Source organism: Misgurnus anguillicaudatus, chromosome 14 (genome assembly GCF_027580225.2).
Source record: "Misgurnus anguillicaudatus chromosome 14, ASM2758022v2, whole genome shotgun sequence".
NCBI classification, from domain to species: Eukaryota; Metazoa; Chordata; class Actinopteri; order Cypriniformes; family Cobitidae; genus Misgurnus; species Misgurnus anguillicaudatus.
The window spans coordinates 30,837,114-30,854,939 of NC_073350.2; the positions used below are offsets into that span (position 1 = coordinate 30,837,114).

Consider the following 17,826-nt stretch of genomic DNA (forward strand, 5'->3'; position numbering starts at 1 on the left):
CAATTATTTAAATATTTACACACAGCACAATTATTATTAATATATTAATATTATTATTATTATTAATATATTATTAATATATTATGCAAAAAATTACTTTTAATTTGTATGAGATTAATCTAAATTAATCTATGCCCAGCCCTAATATTAATAAAATTAATTTGAAATATATTTTCGTAAGGGTAGAGATGATGACCTCTGAATGAAACAACATTACAAATACTAGATGAAGTGTGAGGTTTCTGCATCCTTTTGATAATAACCAATCAAAGGAGAATCAGCGTACCATGGGGTCTTAACATTCGCCTGCCCCCTCTGTCCTGTAGCTACGCATTATGTTTTGAGACATTGTGAGTTTTTCGTCAGTGTCACAATGACTCGTCCAGCACTCAGATTGATTCTGTTGGGCTTCTTTCTCATCTCTGCCTCTTCAGCTCCTGTTAAAAAGGTGAGGGTCACTACATATAAATTATAATAATGTGTGTCAAAAATTATAAAATAGTAGTCTAAAACAAACAGAAATATGAATTAAATAAATGTTCTTTAGATCATAACATTATTTTAAAATAGAAGAATTGTTAAATATCTATTCATTGTGTATTTTTTAACTCTTTTTTCACTAAAAAGATGAGCATTACTTTAATCTGTTTGGTTGCTCTCACTGTATATTTATTTAACACAGTGGTTCTTAAACTGGGGGCTGTAAGGGGGGTTTAATGACATTTTATAAAATAAATTAATTTATCATAAATTCTGTGTAATAAAATATTAGTAAAATAAAGACACTAACCAACAGCACTTAATTAAATCATTTAATATGTTTTGTTCAATTCAGATTTTAAGTTTTGGTATGTTTTAAGTCATAAATTTTCTTTTCTAACCCTAACGCTTATAAAAAGTGACTTACAAATAATGAGCATATTTATCATATAGCGGTCCCAAGTTTCTATAGTAAGCCAGAGAAATTCATTGTTTACCAAAAAGTAAAACTGAACTTTGTGTCACCACACTGAGATTTAACCATTAACCTGTATTTGTCCTCTGACCAGATATTTACTGGAAAAGAAACCCGAAAAGTAAATATTTGTGCATGTAAAAAGAAGGCGTAAATATCACCCATTTCTACATGACTACACTTTAATGATACTTTTGATTTCTCAACACAGACACAAGATGTGAATATTTACAGTTTCTACATTAACTCTACTGTGACCAGTCGCTACGCCACCACAGTCATCACAAGCCGTGTGGCAAACAGACTTAATGAATCTCAGGAGATCTTCTTTGAAGTGAAGATACCCAAGAATGCCTTCATCAGTAAATTCAGAATGTGGGTAAATATATTACACAATATACAGATAAGAGAGAAAGTCATTGCTAGCATGTGGGTCGAAGTTTAATTTAGGCTGAGCATTTAACCAAATAAGAACAAAATTCAAATAATGTTGTCATGACATATAAAGTGTGAACAAATTACTTGTCCCCTAATGTATAACAGTTAAATTATAATTTATTTATTTTTTACAAATAATGGCAAATTTCCCTGCAGGACCATAGATGGAAAGAGCTATGATGGAGTTGTGAAAGAGAAAGCAGACGCTCAGCAGCAGTACAGTCAAGCAGTTTCACAAGGACAAAGTGCTGGACTCATCAAGTATTGATCATTTGAAACAAACACATATCATTCACACATCTATAAAGTATGTATTTATAGGATGAGCAGTAATATGATGGGTGTAATTTTCCTCATCAAGTCTGTTGGAAGGACTTTAGAAGAATTTAAAACATCAGTGAATGTGGCCGCTCTCAGTAAAGTCACCTTTGAGTTGACTTATGAGGAACTGCTAACGCGTCGCCTTGGCAAATATGAGCTGCTCATCAATGCACAACCAATGCAGACTGTGGCAGATTTTAAGGTGTGAAAAAAATATCAATACATTATATGTGGTGTATTAAATACAACTCTTTATTTTATATGCGTTTAAGCATATGTCTGTCTTTATATTAGATTGACGTACACATCCATGAGAAACCAGGAATTTCCTTCTTGGAGGTGACAGGAGGTCTGAGCACCAATGATCTGGCCAATGCCATCAAAACTACCAGAGCTGAGAGTGATGTAAGCAATAGATTATAAAAATACAGTTATTTTGTAATTCATGTAGACTTCACAATGTGAACAAGTGATCAATCCGAATATTTCAGGCATGGGTGACCTTTTACCCTAACACGGTCTCACACCCATGGCGTCAATATTTGACGACACTTGACCATGCGTCAATATGTTGACGCGGAGGGTATACCTTTCGCGTCATTTTTTGACGAACTGGGGACTTCAATACTATTAGGTACGCGAAATTAAACAGTTGTCGCCTGGCATTGGGGTTAGGGAAAGGTTTGGGTAGGGATGTCATTATGTAAATCTAACCCTAAACCGACGCGAAAATGGTAGAAAATGGTAAGAAAATAGGAAAGAGAATGCAACGGACTTAATAGTATTGAAGTCCCCAGCTCGTCAAAAAATGACGCGAAAGGTATACCCTCCGCGCCAACACATTGACGCATGGTCAAGTGTCGTCAATTATTGACGCCATGGGGTGAGACTGGGTTGTTTACCCCACTCGAGAGCAGCAGACCAAATGCAAAGACTGTGATGAAAATGGGCTGAAAGGAGACCTGCTCATTACATATGATGTTGAGAGACAAAATCCTAATGGTGAAATGAAAGTGAGTTTCATGGGTGGAAAATAAATTGTGTGTAAATTACATACTAACTTATTTTGAGCGTAATCCTGAATCCCATTTAATTTCTCTCAGGTATCAAATGGGTATTTCGTCCACAACTTTGCACCCTCAGATCTTCCACGTATTGCCAAAAATGTGGTTTTTATCATTGACAGAAGTGGCTCCATGCATGGCAAAAAAATTGAGCAGGTATATAAAATGTGAATTACTGACCACCTATGAAAGCTTTAGATTAGTTGCTAGAGAGCATGATGATTATAACAAGTTAAATATCTTTGCAAACGTTGTCACAAATCCTTTTTTTGTACTGTTTTAATAATCGATGCCTATAATCATATATGCAAAAATGTTGGAATAAATATTTAATACGTATACAGTACATAATATACATTTATTACAACTTAATTACTAATGATTTCATAGTCAGACTCCTAAAAAAGGACTGGAATTTACTGCGTTAAAGACAATTTCAGTAATTTTCCAATTCTGTGAATTTTTTTAGACACGTTTGGCACTGCTAAAGATTTTGAGTGATCTTTCTGAGGACGATCACTTTGGATTGATCACGTTTGACAGTCGAGTTGATTTGTGGAAGCGTGAACTCCTTAAAGCTACCAAGGCAAACCTGGATGACGCGAAATCATTTGTGCAGGAGATTACAGCTAGAGGAGGTCAGTTCCTTAATGTGAGATGGCAATATTGGAAGATTGTTATGTAATGAACAATGACACAAATATTTTTATCTTCTTGTAGCCACGGACATAAATGCTGCGGTGTTAGAAGGAGTAAATATGTTCAAACGGCAGCCACAAGCTGGATCTGCTTCAATCCTTATTCTTCTGACCGATGGAGATCCAACATCAGGCAAAAAATTACACTGATAAACATGATCACTGCAAACATTCAGCCACTGATCACAAGCTAAAGAGTTAACTCATTCCCTGCCAGCTTTCTTCTATAAATACAGTTGTGTTCAAAATTATTCAACCCCAACTGAAATTGATTGTTTTGGCCGGTTTGACATTGATTTTGATCATTCAGTCATCCTGCTTACAATTACATCAAAGAGGCATGTGTAGGTCAGACAAATATAACATAACATTTATAATGAAATAACCACAAATGTCTTTTCTGTGCTCACATCATTTTCAGTTTTATTCAACCCCCAAGTGACATTCAATCTTAGTACTTAGTACAACATCCTTTTACAGTTAAAACAGCTTTTAAACGTGAAGCATAGCTTGACACAAGTGTCTTGCAGCGATCTACGGGTATATTCGCCCATTCATCATGGGCAAAAGCCTCCAGTTCAGTCACATTCTTAGGCTTGCGCACTGCAACTGCTTTCTTTAAGTCCCACCAGAGGTTCTCAATCGGATTTAAGTCTGGTGACTGCGATGGCCACTTCAAAATGTTCCAGCCTTTTTTTTGCAACCATGCTCTAGTGGATTTGGAGGTATGCTTGGGATCATTGTCCTGTTGAAAGGTCCAACGTCTCCCAAGCCTCAGGTTTGTGACGGACTGCAACACATTGTCATCCAATATCTCCTGGTACTGAAGAGAATTCATGGTACCTTGCACACGCTGAAGTTTCCCTGTACCTGCAGAAGCAAAACAGCCCCAAAGCATGATTGACCCCCCACCATGCTTCACAGTAGGCAAGGTGTTCTTTTCTTCATAGGCCTTGTTTTTCCTCCTCCAAACATAGCGTTGATCCATGGGCCCAAACAGTTCTAATTTTCCACAGAACACTATCCCAAAACTTCTGTGGTTTGTCCACATGACTTTTGGCATACTGCAGTCGACTCTTCTTATTCTTTGGAGACAGCAAGGGGGTGCGCCTGGGAGTTCTGGCATGGAGGCCTTCAGTACGCAGGGTGCGCCATATTGTCTGAGCAGAAACTTCAGTACCCACATCTGACAAATCTTTTCTCAGTTCCTCAGCAGTCACACGGGGACTTTTTTCCACTCTACGCTTCAGATAGCGCACAGCAGTCGCAGTTAGCATCTTTTTTCTGCCACGACCAGGAAGCGTTTCAACAGTGCCCTTTGCCTTGAACTTGCGAATGATGCTTCCTATGGTGTCTCTTGGTATGTTTAACATCTTTGCAATCTTCTTATAGCCATTGCCCTTCCTGTGAAGATTAATCACCTCTTCTCTTGTCTTCCTGGACCATTCTTTTGACTTCACCATGTTTGTAACCACCAGTAAATGTTTAGAAGGAGTTGAGTATCACAGTCATTTTAAAGCTGCCTAATTGGTGCTTATTAGGCTTTATTGCTGTTCCCTGACATCCATAGGTGTTTTCAATACCTGATTGAAAACACTTCAATGAACCTCTGTTCTTCAGAGTGGTAGTTCTTTAAGGGGTTGAATAATTGTGTCAATGAAGAATTCACAAAAGAAACATTTACTACTATATTACAAAACCAATTGATGTCATTTTAGTTGCATATGGGTCTTTAAGAAGTCATTGTAGGATTTCATTCTGAATACAATTACAAATGTACACTAAATTCCCTAAAACCCTTAACAGCATTGGGGGTTGAATAATTTTGAACACAACTGTATATAAACATACAAATATATCAAATGAAAGAACAGACCCTCTGCTTTTAAACAAACAAACAAACAAAACGGGAAAAAACGTTTCATCCTGTCTTCATTTGTTCTCTTTTTATAACCTCTTAAACATGGGTAGGTTTCTTCTACAAAATTTTGAGCAAAAAGCTGAAATAATTGAATTTTTTTAGAGATTATATTCAGAATGATTATCAAAACATATTTGGAGTTTAAAATTAATTAAATTCGGTTTTGCTTCATTTTTTATAAATTGGGTAAGAGCGCCATCTAGTGGAAAGGTTTTCTCTTAATTGACGAGATAACTTGTCAATGGTGGGGAAAAAGTTCATTTCCATCCTCTTAACACTATCAGACAGTTATGAGTATCCACACAGTGGTCCGTGTTATCCGGTAATCATCACGAAATTATGTACCTATAGTCACGTAAATTTGTCTTTTCCGTGACACTGACATGTTTTTCCACCTTTTTGCGTGAACCTGTAACGCATTTCTGTTTATGTGTCATTGTCAAATATTTGTTACTCAACTGTTTTGTTCTATTTTCAAACGACGCTTTGGTTTAGGGTTCGATTTGGTGCTTGCGTTAGGATGTCACTTTAAGTATTGATTTATACCCTTTTTCATGATTTATTTTTTATATTTTATGATTTTTAAACCATTGTCGCCTTGCATTAGGGTTAAAGTTGGGTTTGGGTAAGGATGTCATTTTAAATCTAACCCTAAACCGAAGCATCAACGGTAAGAAAGTAGGACAAAACAGTTGAGTTACAAAAGTAAACAGAAATGTGTGACATGTTCACGCGAAAAGGCAGAAAAATGTGTCAGTGTCACGGAAGACTCACAAATTTACATGACTATAGGTACTGTATGTAATTTCGTGATACTGGGTTGGAGAATTTAATGCAGCACATTTTCCCATTTAGATGGACGGACTTAATGTAAAGAGTCACAAATTCACATTATTAAAACATATATATTATAACGGGAATTTCCTTCTCTTACAGGTGAAACCAACACAGAAAGGATTATGTCTAATGTGAGAAAGGCCATTGAGTCAAAGTTTCCCCTCTATTGTCTTGGTTTCGGATATGATGTGAATTTTGATTTCCTAACAAAAATGTCACTGGAAAATAATGGAGTTGCTCGCAGAATATATGAGGATTCTGATGCTGATCTACAGCTGCAGGTGCAAAACAGTGAATCATTTGTAAACTCACCAACAATGCTGAATTATGCCGTGTATTGAAGCATGTTTAACTCTTTATTTGTTTGGTAGGGCTTTTATGATGAAGTTGCCATCCCGCTCCTAACTGATATTCAACTTAACTACATAGGAGTCTCAAATCTTACCCAGACCAATTTTGCCCTGTACTTCAACGGCTCTGAAATTGTGGTATCCGGACAAATTACAGACAACAATGTGGAGAGCATCAGCACTGAAGTCATCGCAATATCAGTAAGATCCCGGCCCGTGTTTTATATCGATATTGGATTAAAGCAGTTCATAAAGTTTCCCCTATAAAAGTATTCATAACGACAATGTTAACTATTGCGGTGCAGAAAGGCAGTAAGGTGACGTACCAAAACACTGTAACAACAAAAGATGTAATTGATGTCCCATCTGAACATGAAGATTTTGTGGAAAGACTGTGGGCCTACCTTACAGTGAAACAACTTCTGGACAAACAGTAAGTTTATAATTTACAGAAGTTTTTTTAGCTGGACACTGTGACAATATTCTGTCTTATAATGCAACCCAATCTAATACAGTAGCTTGAACCAACAAATAGAGAGGGGTAAAAACTAAAGCTTTTTGGCTTTGGCTCTATCATTCAAATATTTAAGTTAGATTAATATTTTTTTACACAATCAACACACACATTTCTGTTACAAATAAACCCTTAAAGTTTGTTTGTGGGACCTACCGTCATCATACAATTACACTGAAAGTGACAGGAGTGCAAACGTGACAACTTACCCCATAGGTGGGGTTCATTGTAACAAACAGAGGATTTGTTGTTTACTATTACTAGAAAATTTTGTTTAAACAAAAAAAAAATGTAATAAAATTCTGTCTATACTAAATATATTGTTTATATATCTGCCTATAATTGACAGATATCCACACATTCATACATCCATGATCATTCATCTAACCATCCTTTAATTTTCCATAAATGCATATAAATAGATTTTTTGAAAGGGCTTTACAAATAAGACAAAAAAATCACACTTTTGAGTTATTTCCACTGATATTGTATAACAGTTATTTTTTTCATTAATAGTATTTACATTGTTTTCATTTTATGATCATTGTATACCTGAAGCTTAATTGTAATGCTATGTTACTGTAACTACACTGTAACAAATACTTTGCTGCCTTGAAATTTTTTGTTATCTCAACTCAGATTCTCAATTCATGTCAACAGAGATGAGTTGTCACAACTTATAAAATATAGTTGAGAAAAGTCAACTTAATTTTATAAGTTCTCATTTTATAACTCACCTGTAGTTATAACAACCCATCTCTAGTCAAGATAAATAATAGTAAGTTGAAATGACGTGTAAATCCAAATTGATTCAACAAAATTTTTTAAGGCAGCAAATTATTTTTTACAGTGTAACCCCGCTGTGTAAAAATGTTTTTAATCCCAGCTATCAGTTACTATTAGTTGTTGACATGTGTCAAAAAGGTGTCATGTTTTAGCTAACAAGACAGTGATTAAAATAATAAAAAAAAGTTTTTTTTTGGTGACTTACACACCAAGAAATCTTAACTCAGAAATCGAAAGAAATAAAAAACATTACATGAATAAATTTACTTCCATGCCTCCCTGTTCAATATCTTAACTAAAACATCAAAACGTTTCACAAATTCACAGAATATCATCTTCTGACAGCAAGAGAAAAAGACCAAAAGCACATATTCCTCAGCCCTGTATAAATATGTAAAGTAGCTGCATTACAATTTACCCTGTGTTAGTTTGTGCTTTGTTAGGCAAAGCGTAACTGTTGTAAGCCTAGACTGTCTGTCTAATTTCTCTCTTTGTTTTTGTCTCAGTGTTCTTCTTGAAGGTCCAGAAAAAGAGGCTGTAAAGAACGAAGCTCTCAAACTTTCACTCAAATATCAGTTTGTTACACCTCTCACATCTATGGTTGTTACCAAGCCACAGGAAGGTGACGTGGAGGTTGCAGACAAACCCAAAGAGGGAAAGGAATCACACAGACCTCCAGTTTCTAGTTGTAAGAATCTCAAATGTATATCTCAAATGTTTATTCTTTCCAAAAAAGTACATTACAGTAGTAACATAATTTTGCACAACAAAATACAAAGTAACAACAACATAGCGAGTTTAAAATCAGTTGCTCTTGTGTGGTGACATAAGATATATAGATCTGGGCTGGGTTTCCCGATAACGTTGTCTCTTAGCGCGCTACGAAGACTATTAAGTTAAACCTTAACTACACACTGTGAATCCCATAAAGTTACCTCAACCTAAACCGTTTGAGGAAACCAATTGCCTTAAACCATTTAAGTTTTAAAACTCATTCACATGAGTACTGTAAACTGTAAATTATAACTGCATATGACTAAAAATGTTTGAGTTACCTTTACTCAAATATATTAAGTTTGTTTAAAGGGATAGTTCGGCCAAAAACGATGTTGAACCCATGATTTGCTCGCCCCCGGGCTGTCCGAGTTGCGTGTGTCCATCGTTTTTCAGACGGACACATTTTCGGATGTTTTGGAAGATATTTCAGTTCTTTCGGTTGATTAAATGTAATGTTACGGGGTCCAGCAATAGTCCACGACCTTTTAGTCCAAAAAAAGTGCGTCCATCCTTCACAAATTAAATCCAAACGGCTCCAGGATGATAAACAAAGGTCTTCTGAGGGTAATCCGTGCGGTGTTGTTGTAGAAATATCCATATTTAAAATGTTATTAACGTTATAAACTACCTTCCGGTAGCGCCGCCATCTTAGACTCAGGAGAGAGTATTAGCGTAGTGTACGCACTTTTCTTAGTGACGTATGACAAATTCGGAGGGCGGGGGCACAGAGCAGCAGCAGAGAAACTCTGTACGCTGCGTAAGCTCTCATCCTGAATGCGGATGACTCTAGGATGGCGGCGCTACCGGAAGGTGGTTTATAACGTTGGTGGCATTTTAAATATGGATGTTTCTGCGGCGGCACCGCGCGGATTGCCCACGGGGGACCTTTGTTTGTCATCCTGGAGCCGTTTGGATTTGGTTTGTGAGGGATGGACGCACTTTTTTGGACTTGAAGGTCGTGGACTGTTTCTGGACCCCGTAACATTACATTTAATCAACAGAAAGATCTAAAATATTTTCTAAAATATCCGAAAATGTGTTTGTCTGAAAAACGATGGACATATGCAACTCGGACAGCTTGGGGGTGAGTAAATCATGGGTTTAATATCGTTTTTGGCCGAACTATCCCTTTAAGTTTATACGACTCAAATGGTTTTAGTTCACTTCATAAATTTAATTTAGTTCATACAACTTATAGCTACTCAAATGGTTTGAGGAAACCGATTGCCTTAAATGATTTAAGTTGATTTAACTCAAATGAATTACGTTACATACGATCAGAAAAACATTAGTATAAAAAATAATGACAGAAAAGCGTAAAATTATTACAGTTTATTGAACAATCATATATTTTACAAACATTGCTTCATAAAACAAAAGTATGCTGTTCAGTCCCAATTCACATTAAAATTAATATTAGATTTACACATTCCTTATGAAATATATCAAGTATTCCTTTATGACTTTAATAGACTGTCCAAACAAGAATACTTTAAAACAACATCAGTGTTCTGTCCCCTAATTCAAACGACATTTAAAAAAATTAAGACTTTTCCCATGAAATTTCCAAATTACACAGGGTCACATTTGTCTACGCCAAGAAGTGAGAAAACTAATATTATTTTTTCACTGACAAAACTGTGGTGTAATTACAGCATGATGAGTAAATAAATAGGTCCACTTTTAGTAACATTTCTTTAGTTTTTGTTGTGTTAATGACGGTTGGTAGATGAAAGTCAGTCAGCCTCCTCAATGGTAAAGACGCGTTCGTACTTACCTGTGAGAAAACACAAAAATATGAATAAATGTTCCACTAACTGAACTGTGGTACTAACAACATAATAAACAACTGTAGTACCTTTAAAGTTTTTGCGTGTGAATGATGGTTGGTCGAGAATAGTCGGCCAGTTTTCTCAACGGTAAAGATCCAAAATGAATTACTTTTCCACTTACAGAACTGTAGTATACTCACAACATAATAAATGTGGCAACATTACCTATAAAAGGTTTAATGAGTGAATGGCCTTTTAATTGAGAACAGACAGCCAGTCAGTTAGTCCTTACTGAGAGAGAATCAAACTTGCGCGGGAAACGTTTGTGCTAAACTGTGAGAAAACACACAAATATGAATTAATTTTCCACTTAAAGAACTGTGGTGTACACAAAACATAATGAATGAATAAATGTGGTAACGTTACCTTTAGAAGGTCTTAAATGACTGTTTGGTTGAGAACAGACAGACAGATAGACAGACAGATAGACAGATAGACAGACAGTCAGTTAACGTTAGTCAGCTGTGTGCCAATGCATCCACCCCGAGCGAGTCGTCGGCTAGTGAATAGAACAGGCGAAAATGGGCCGTCTCTGGGGAAGCAAACAGATCTATCTGCGCTTTGCCGAAACGTCTCCAAATCTGCTGAACCGCTATGGGGTGGAGGCGCCATTCGCCGGGGCGCGCAGCCCGAGAGAGCGCATCTGCCTCTGTATTGAGCGTGTTAGGAATGAAAATGGCACGAAGAGACCTCAAGTTCTTCTGACTCCAGGTGAGGAGGTGACGAGCGAGATGCGACAGGTGACGCGAGCGTAATCCGCCTTGGCAATTGATGTACGCAATGGTCGCAGTATTGTCTGTGCGAACTAATACGTCTTTGCCCCGTAACTCGTTGCTGAAACGGACGGCCCACATTTCTCTGCAGTTTATGTGCCAATGCAGCTCGGGTGCCGTCCAGAACCCCGAAGCCGCAAGCCCGTCGTACGTGGCCCCCCACCCAGTGTCCGAGGCATTTGTGCATACTATTGCATGCCTGGAGAGCTGTCTCAGAAGCACACTGGCTCGGAGAAACGCACGGTCCGACCACGGGGCGAAAGTGCGACAACACGCAGGTGTAATGATAACATGGTGAATGCCGCGCAGCCACGCTCTCCTCAAGACTCTGTCGTGAAGCCAATGCTGAAGCGGTCGCATATATAGCAGCTTGAGCAGTGTCACAGCTGCAGCCGCTGCCATATGCCCCACGAGCTTCTGAAATTGTTTCAGCGGGACCGCGCTCCTGCTCTTGAACGTATTCAGGCAAGTCAGAATCGACTGTACAAGGTTGCTCTTTTCCCAGTTGACCCGAAGAGTTAAGTGTCTGTGATCGCAAAGCGTCTGACGAGTTTGCGCTATTATGAGCCAATCGTCAAGATAGGCGAGAATGCGCACACCTTTTTCTCTCGGGGGTTTTAAAGCCCCCTCCACTACTTTGGTGAATACACGGGGCGAGAGAGAGAGCCCGAATGGGAGGACTTTGTACTGATACGCTCGCCCCTCGAACGCAAAGCGGAGAAATGGCCTGTGCCGGGGGAGAATCGATACGTGGAAGTTCGTGCCTTCAGGTCGAAAGATGCGAACCAATTGTTTGGACGAATGCATGGAAATATGCGTTTGGGCGTCAGCATCTTGAACAGCATTCTGTATAGTGCACGGTTCACGCTTTTCTTTGGTACAATAAAGTAAGGGCAGTAAAACCCCGACCTCATCTCGGCTGGAGGGACCGGCTTGATCGTGTCCTTCGCCAGTAGAACAGCAATCTCCGCACGGAGGATGTGTGCATCGGCAGCTCTCACCGCAGTGAAACGAATGCTGGAGAATTTGGGGGGACGCTGGGAAAATTGGATCGCATAGCCGAGACGAATCGTGCGTAAAAGCCAACACGACGGGCTGGGAAACTGTTCCCACGCCCCCAGACACCGTGCAAGGGAGACTAATGGCACGATTGGTGTACCCGTGGTGCGCGCAGCGGAGGTGATCGCCGGTGTGTGCGTTTCGGCCGCACAGACAGCAGTGTTGTGTGTGGTAACACTCACCTGAGTACGCTGATGGGTGGGTGAGCAGGGATGCTCTCCTGAAGACACCTCAAGCCACTCGATGCACCCTCTGGCGAAGGAGGAGGAGGAAGATGATGGGTTATGAGCCCTTAAGTGTCTCCTACATACCTCTGAGAAGTCGGAGAGCGCGAAGGGGCTATGAGCCCGTGCGTCACGCTCGCGCTCCTCTGACAAGTGGTTATGAGCCCGCTCGTGCCTCCGGGAACTCATTTGAAGACCTAGAGATGAAAGTGGAATTCGCTCTTTCTGTGACTGTGTGGGTGCCGACTGAAAAGTCGGCGGAACAGAAAAATGAAAAAAAGGATTCCCCAACCGGCCCTCCTCTGGTGGGGGGAGTGGTGCCTTCACCATCTCCCGAAGAGCGATACCCTCCATCTCTAGGTCGCCCGTCTCAGGGCCGCTTCGATTCCCTTTTTCCACCCTTTGAAGCGGCTGAGCGGGCAGGCGGACTGCTGACGACCGATTCCTCGCTTCTTAGAAGAGCCCCGGGGAGGAACGGTGGCGGCCGCCGCAGGACGCCCTCGGTGAGGGGCAGACTTAGGCGCCGACGTGGACGGGGCAGGCAGAGGACGCTTGCGACGTGGCATGATCTGAGCAATGGCCTCAGTCTGCTTCTTGGCCGTGGAGAATTGCTGAGCAAACTCCTCGACCATCTCGCCGAACAGGCCGGCCTGGGAAACCGGAGCATTCAGGAGCTGGGTCTTATCAGCGCCCTTCATGTCCGCCAGGCACAGCCAGAGATGGCGTTCCTGGACTACCAGGGTAGACACCGCATGACGGATGGCACGTGTGGGGACCTTGGTCGCACGAAGTGCCAGATCAGTAGCCGCACGGAGCTCAGAGGACTCTGCCGAATCGTGACCTCCTGCGTGCAGGTCCCTCAGAACCTTAGCCTGGTAAACCTGCAGCAATGCCATGGCATGCAGGGCTGAAGCTGCCTCCCCACAGGCTTTTTTAGCAGCACCGGTTAGCGTGGAAGACTGCTTACAGGCCCGTAAGGGGAGAGTAGGCTGGTCCCGCCAGGAGGAAGCGACACCGGCCGCACAACTGCATCACGACCGACCGCTCCACTGACGGGATACCTGTATACCCCCTGGCATCTCCACCCTCGAGAGAGGTGAGGGGAGAAGGCTGAAACGGCCGGTTCCGAGTGGAAAACGGAGTTTTCCACGACCGCGTCAGCTCTTCATGCACCTCAGGGAAGAAGGGCACAGGGGGCGAGGACTGAGAAGCCCTGACACCACCCAAAGTACCAATCATCGAGGCGGGACAGAGCGAGCAGAGCGAGCATGGCTGCCATCTCGGGATCGAACGAAGGTCCCACAACCCTACCCGAAGGAGGGAGTGGGTCTGCATCGACGTCCGAGGCTGACAACCCCTCCTCCGACGTTACGGTGGACATTGTCTCCCGTGGAGGCTCGACAGAGCGCAAGGACACCGTAGAACACGGGCCACTCGTCTCCATCGGGACCTCCGCTGGCAACGGATCAGGGCGCTGGGAGCCACTGGACGAACCAGCGGACCGACCCAGCACCGTTATACGGAGGCCATCCTTCGCAAGTCTAGTAGCTGCCCCTTAGAGGAACGACACCCGTCTCGGCAAATCCGCCATTGACATGCCCTTGCAGACGGAGCATGAACTATCACGAAACACTGCCTCAGCGTGTTGGAGCCCCAGACACGAAAGACAATGCTCGTGGCAATCCCGGGGGGCGATGAACATACCGCATCCAGAAACGGAGCACAGACGGAATTCCATCTTTAAAAAGACGAACCCGACCGTGACACAAATGAGTGGCTGTCTTTAAAAAGACACAAAGCTCAAACGTGCTGCTCTTTTAGAGAAATCACTCTTTGTGCAAGCTGGTGAAACACACAGGGAGAGGCAACGCACTCACTCAAACTCAAATCCTAAATTAAGAGATAGAGAGAGAGAAATGGTGGAGAAAAAAACACTGCGGGCCTCCGCTGAGGTGTCTTGGTCCAACCAACTTCGGCAAGCTGAGATCTTTTTTTCTCTTCAAGCACAGGATGTACGAAGATCAGTTTAGCTTCTTGTGAGCAGATATCTGCCAGCTTCGAAGCAATAAAAGCTAATTTGGTATTGTGCACCTGCGGCTTATATACGCACATGGCGAGGCTCCGCCTGCATTATGCAAATACCTGCATGCCAAGTTCATTGGCGTTTTTATAGTTTCTCGAAGTAGATAGGTCGCCGTGGAGCGGTTCCCAATTCGTGAAAGGGAAAGGGAACTTTGTTTACAGTTTTGCGCTGCTCAGCCTGGATTAGCACACAGCGCGTCCGATTCGCGAACTGATTCCTTTGAACCGATTCGTTTGAATAAATGTTTGAAACAACAGATTTGTCCATCACTGAACTCACAGGACTATGGAAGGTTTTTTGGTCTTTTTTAAATTAATTAATTAAATTATAAAATAATTAATTAAATTATAAAATAAAAAATAAAATCACAAAATATGTCCCAAATTTGAAAATGAAATGCTAAAATAAAAATTAAAACATTATGTTAAATTATTTCATTTTCATTTTTAACGTGAATAAGCACAATTCCGGCCAAATTGAAAAATTAAATTAAATTGATGATTTGACATTTCATTTTCAATATAATCTTGAGTCAAGACTGACAAAATAAAAATGCAAGCTTGAAAAGGAATCTGTAAATACATTTTTTAAAAGGCTTTTTATTCATGCCCAAGCAATAATAGGGACAAAATTAAAATGTAAAGTTCAGTTTTAATCTTAAGTACTGTTTTTGTTTTTCATTTTCGTTTTAATTTTCGTGTTCATTTTTATTTTAAACTTGTATGCAAATTCAATGTTAGTCAGTGGGTGGGGCTTACTTGCTTAAAAAAAGGGGATTGGCTGAAGCAGTGTTGCCAACTCAGTGACTGTGTTGCTTGCCAACTTAGTGACCTTATTGCTACATCTAGCGACTTTTAGACTCATTTAGCCAAATGTAGCGACTGACACAATAGGTTCTTTAGTTATAATATTGTACCCCAAAAGGATAACATTTCAATTTAATGTATACCCATAAATGTACAAAAATTAACTAAAAGAAAATGTGCAGTTTTGTTCCACTAAAAAGGAAGTCATCTTAATCATTTTCATAAAATGGTGACAATTCATCTATTAAGATTGTTACTTGGAATTTTGTTATTTTAAGATTATTCATTGAAATGTGCCTAAATATCTAATTTTATGTGCCCTTTTATTTGTATTTCTTTCTTGGTTCATACATTTGGTCTTCCAGATCATCAAGACTATGACGGTATGCCATTTTTGTTTGTTTTTGTACACATTTTATTCTTATTTTATTTATTTGGCATGTCTAGTGTGTGTTGCAAATGAAGGATAAATAAAAATGGTATCCTTATTCAGAAAAATTGCTGCTTGTTCAAATGACTTTAAAATCTAAAATCTTCAAACCAAAAACAACTCCTAAAAATGTTGTCTCAAATTAATGTTTAAACTAAATTGGTCAAAATCATTTTGTGTTGGGACTTCATTATTAATAATTTATTCATAAAATGATAACAATTCATGTACGAAGAATTCTTTATTAATTTTGCATCAAGTTATTTTATTATTGTCTATTTAAATTCCTCATATGTGCATAATTATTCTAGATGTGCCACTGATTTGTATTTCTTTTGTGATTCATGTTTCAGATTATGCAGCGTTTTACGGTATGCCATATTTGATTATTTTTTACATCTTTTATTCTTATTTTATTTATTTGGCATGTGTGTTGCAAACTCTGTCCGAAAAAGCTACAAAACTGTACATTTTCTGTCGCTGCTAAGGTTCCACCTTTACAGGTATATAAAACATAACACAATGTTGTACCTTTTGGGGTACCTTAAGGATATTGTATCTTTAAAGGTACAGTTAAATGTTTTTGCTAAAATTGAACTGCAACAAAATTTCTCCTTAAGGTACACAATAGGTCCTTTGCATATAATATTGTACCACAAAATGTATAGCGACAGAAAAGGTGCAGTTTTGTACCTTTTTATACCTATTCTCAAATTAATGTCATCATGTTTAAACTAAAAGGAAGTCATCTTAATCTTAATTGTTTCATTTTGGGATTCATTATTACAGTTCCCTTTCGAGGGAACTTCGACCCTGCGTCAGAGCTGACGCTATGGGGAACGCCTACAGCGTGACGCCGTCTGAGTATGTATATCAAATTTGACCGATGGTTGGGCGTGACGTCATAGACGGAAGCCAGAGAGCATAAATATGGCAGAAAGGAACGCCCTCTTTATCTTTATCGCCTCAGCGGCTATCTATGTGTGTGTGTATCAAGAGCAGGGGCGCTTCTAGGGATTTTGGGCCCCATGAAAAGAATCTTGACAGGGCCCCCAACACAGCTGAGACTTTTTTCATATTAATTTACATAAAATCATGCGCTTTTATGGGTTTTTTGACTACCAATGGGGTAAGAAAGTTTTACTTGAATTAAAGAGTAACTAAACCCTTAACCAACTTTTTTTAGTTAATGATCTGCAAGAATGATGCTTTATTAGTGCTGTTCATTGATTTAAGTAAGTTTTTTGACATTTGGATATAAAGTGTTTCAATACTACAATATATGGTGTAAAAACGTCTGAGTGCTGCCCTCTTCAGGTTAAACGGTGGCTACTGCAGTTGAATTTTCCTATTGGATGTTGGGTCCAAAAAGTAACTCGTGACGTAAGCAGGTTCAAGCTCACCACGCCCCTGTTACGATCTCACCACATGCTTGGTATGAGCTTAGTTCGTCCCCTCTATCTCCGTTGGGATCTGCCCACTTTTCTTGCATTTTTCAAATATTGCCAGTGGGTGGAGTCAGGCTCTGACCAGGGGTTTAGTTACGCTTTAAGGGGCGGTTTCCCGGACCAGGATTAGCTTAATCCAGGACTAGGCCTAAGTTTAATTAGGAAATATAACTAGTTTTAAACAACATGCCTTACTAAAAACATTACCTGTGTGCATCTTGAAGTAAAACAAAGGGCTCTGATGTATTTTAAGATCTGTAAGTGAAAGTTGTTTTCAGTTTGGAGAGCTCTTAAAAGTGTTTAAGTCTAGGACTAGTCTAATCCCTGTCCTGGAAACCGCCCCTAAGGGCCCTGTTTTAACGATCTGAAACGCAAGTCCGAAGCGCAAAGCGCAAGTGAGTTTGTGGGCGGATCTTGGGCGCTGTTGCTATTTTCCCGGCGGGAGAAATAAGTCTTGCGCCAGGCGCAAATCAATAAGGGGTTGGTCTGAAGTATGTTCATTATTCATAG

General features: G+C 39.9%; 1 protein-coding gene across 3 annotated transcripts in view; it reads left to right on the top strand.

Moving 5' to 3' along the window:
* The first annotated feature begins 289 nt into the window (after nucleotides 1–289).
* Nucleotides 290–17,826, top strand: part of LOC129427223 (inter-alpha-trypsin inhibitor heavy chain H3) — a 36,447-nt gene continuing 18,910 nt past the window's right edge. The window contains exons 1-17 of one of the 3 annotated variants that reach the window (XM_073876293.1): nucleotides 290–448; nucleotides 1,167–1,330; nucleotides 1,550–1,646; nucleotides 1,746–1,916; nucleotides 2,009–2,119; nucleotides 2,206–2,218; nucleotides 2,612–2,727; nucleotides 2,818–2,934; nucleotides 3,248–3,416; nucleotides 3,499–3,609; nucleotides 6,334–6,515; nucleotides 6,606–6,785; nucleotides 6,890–7,017; nucleotides 8,391–8,572; nucleotides 15,804–15,821; nucleotides 16,222–16,239; nucleotides 16,658–16,737. In XM_073876293.1, the coding sequence (XP_073732394.1) occupies nucleotides 374–448; nucleotides 1,167–1,330; nucleotides 1,550–1,646; nucleotides 1,746–1,916; nucleotides 2,009–2,119; nucleotides 2,206–2,218; nucleotides 2,612–2,727; nucleotides 2,818–2,934; nucleotides 3,248–3,416; nucleotides 3,499–3,609; nucleotides 6,334–6,515; nucleotides 6,606–6,785; nucleotides 6,890–7,017; nucleotides 8,391–8,572; nucleotides 15,804–15,821; nucleotides 16,222–16,239; nucleotides 16,658–16,722 (1,917 nt within the window). In that variant the 5' untranslated portion in view covers nucleotides 290–373 and the 3' untranslated portion in view covers nucleotides 16,723–16,737. Of the gene's footprint in view, nucleotides 449–1,166; nucleotides 1,331–1,549; nucleotides 1,647–1,745; nucleotides 1,917–2,008; nucleotides 2,120–2,205; nucleotides 2,219–2,611; nucleotides 2,728–2,817; nucleotides 2,935–3,247; nucleotides 3,417–3,498; nucleotides 3,610–6,333; nucleotides 6,516–6,605; nucleotides 6,786–6,889; nucleotides 7,018–8,390; nucleotides 8,573–15,803; nucleotides 15,822–16,221; nucleotides 16,240–16,657; nucleotides 16,738–17,826 lie in introns of those variants that run through there. The other 2 variants (XM_073876294.1, XM_073876292.1) reach the window with 2 other exon arrangements.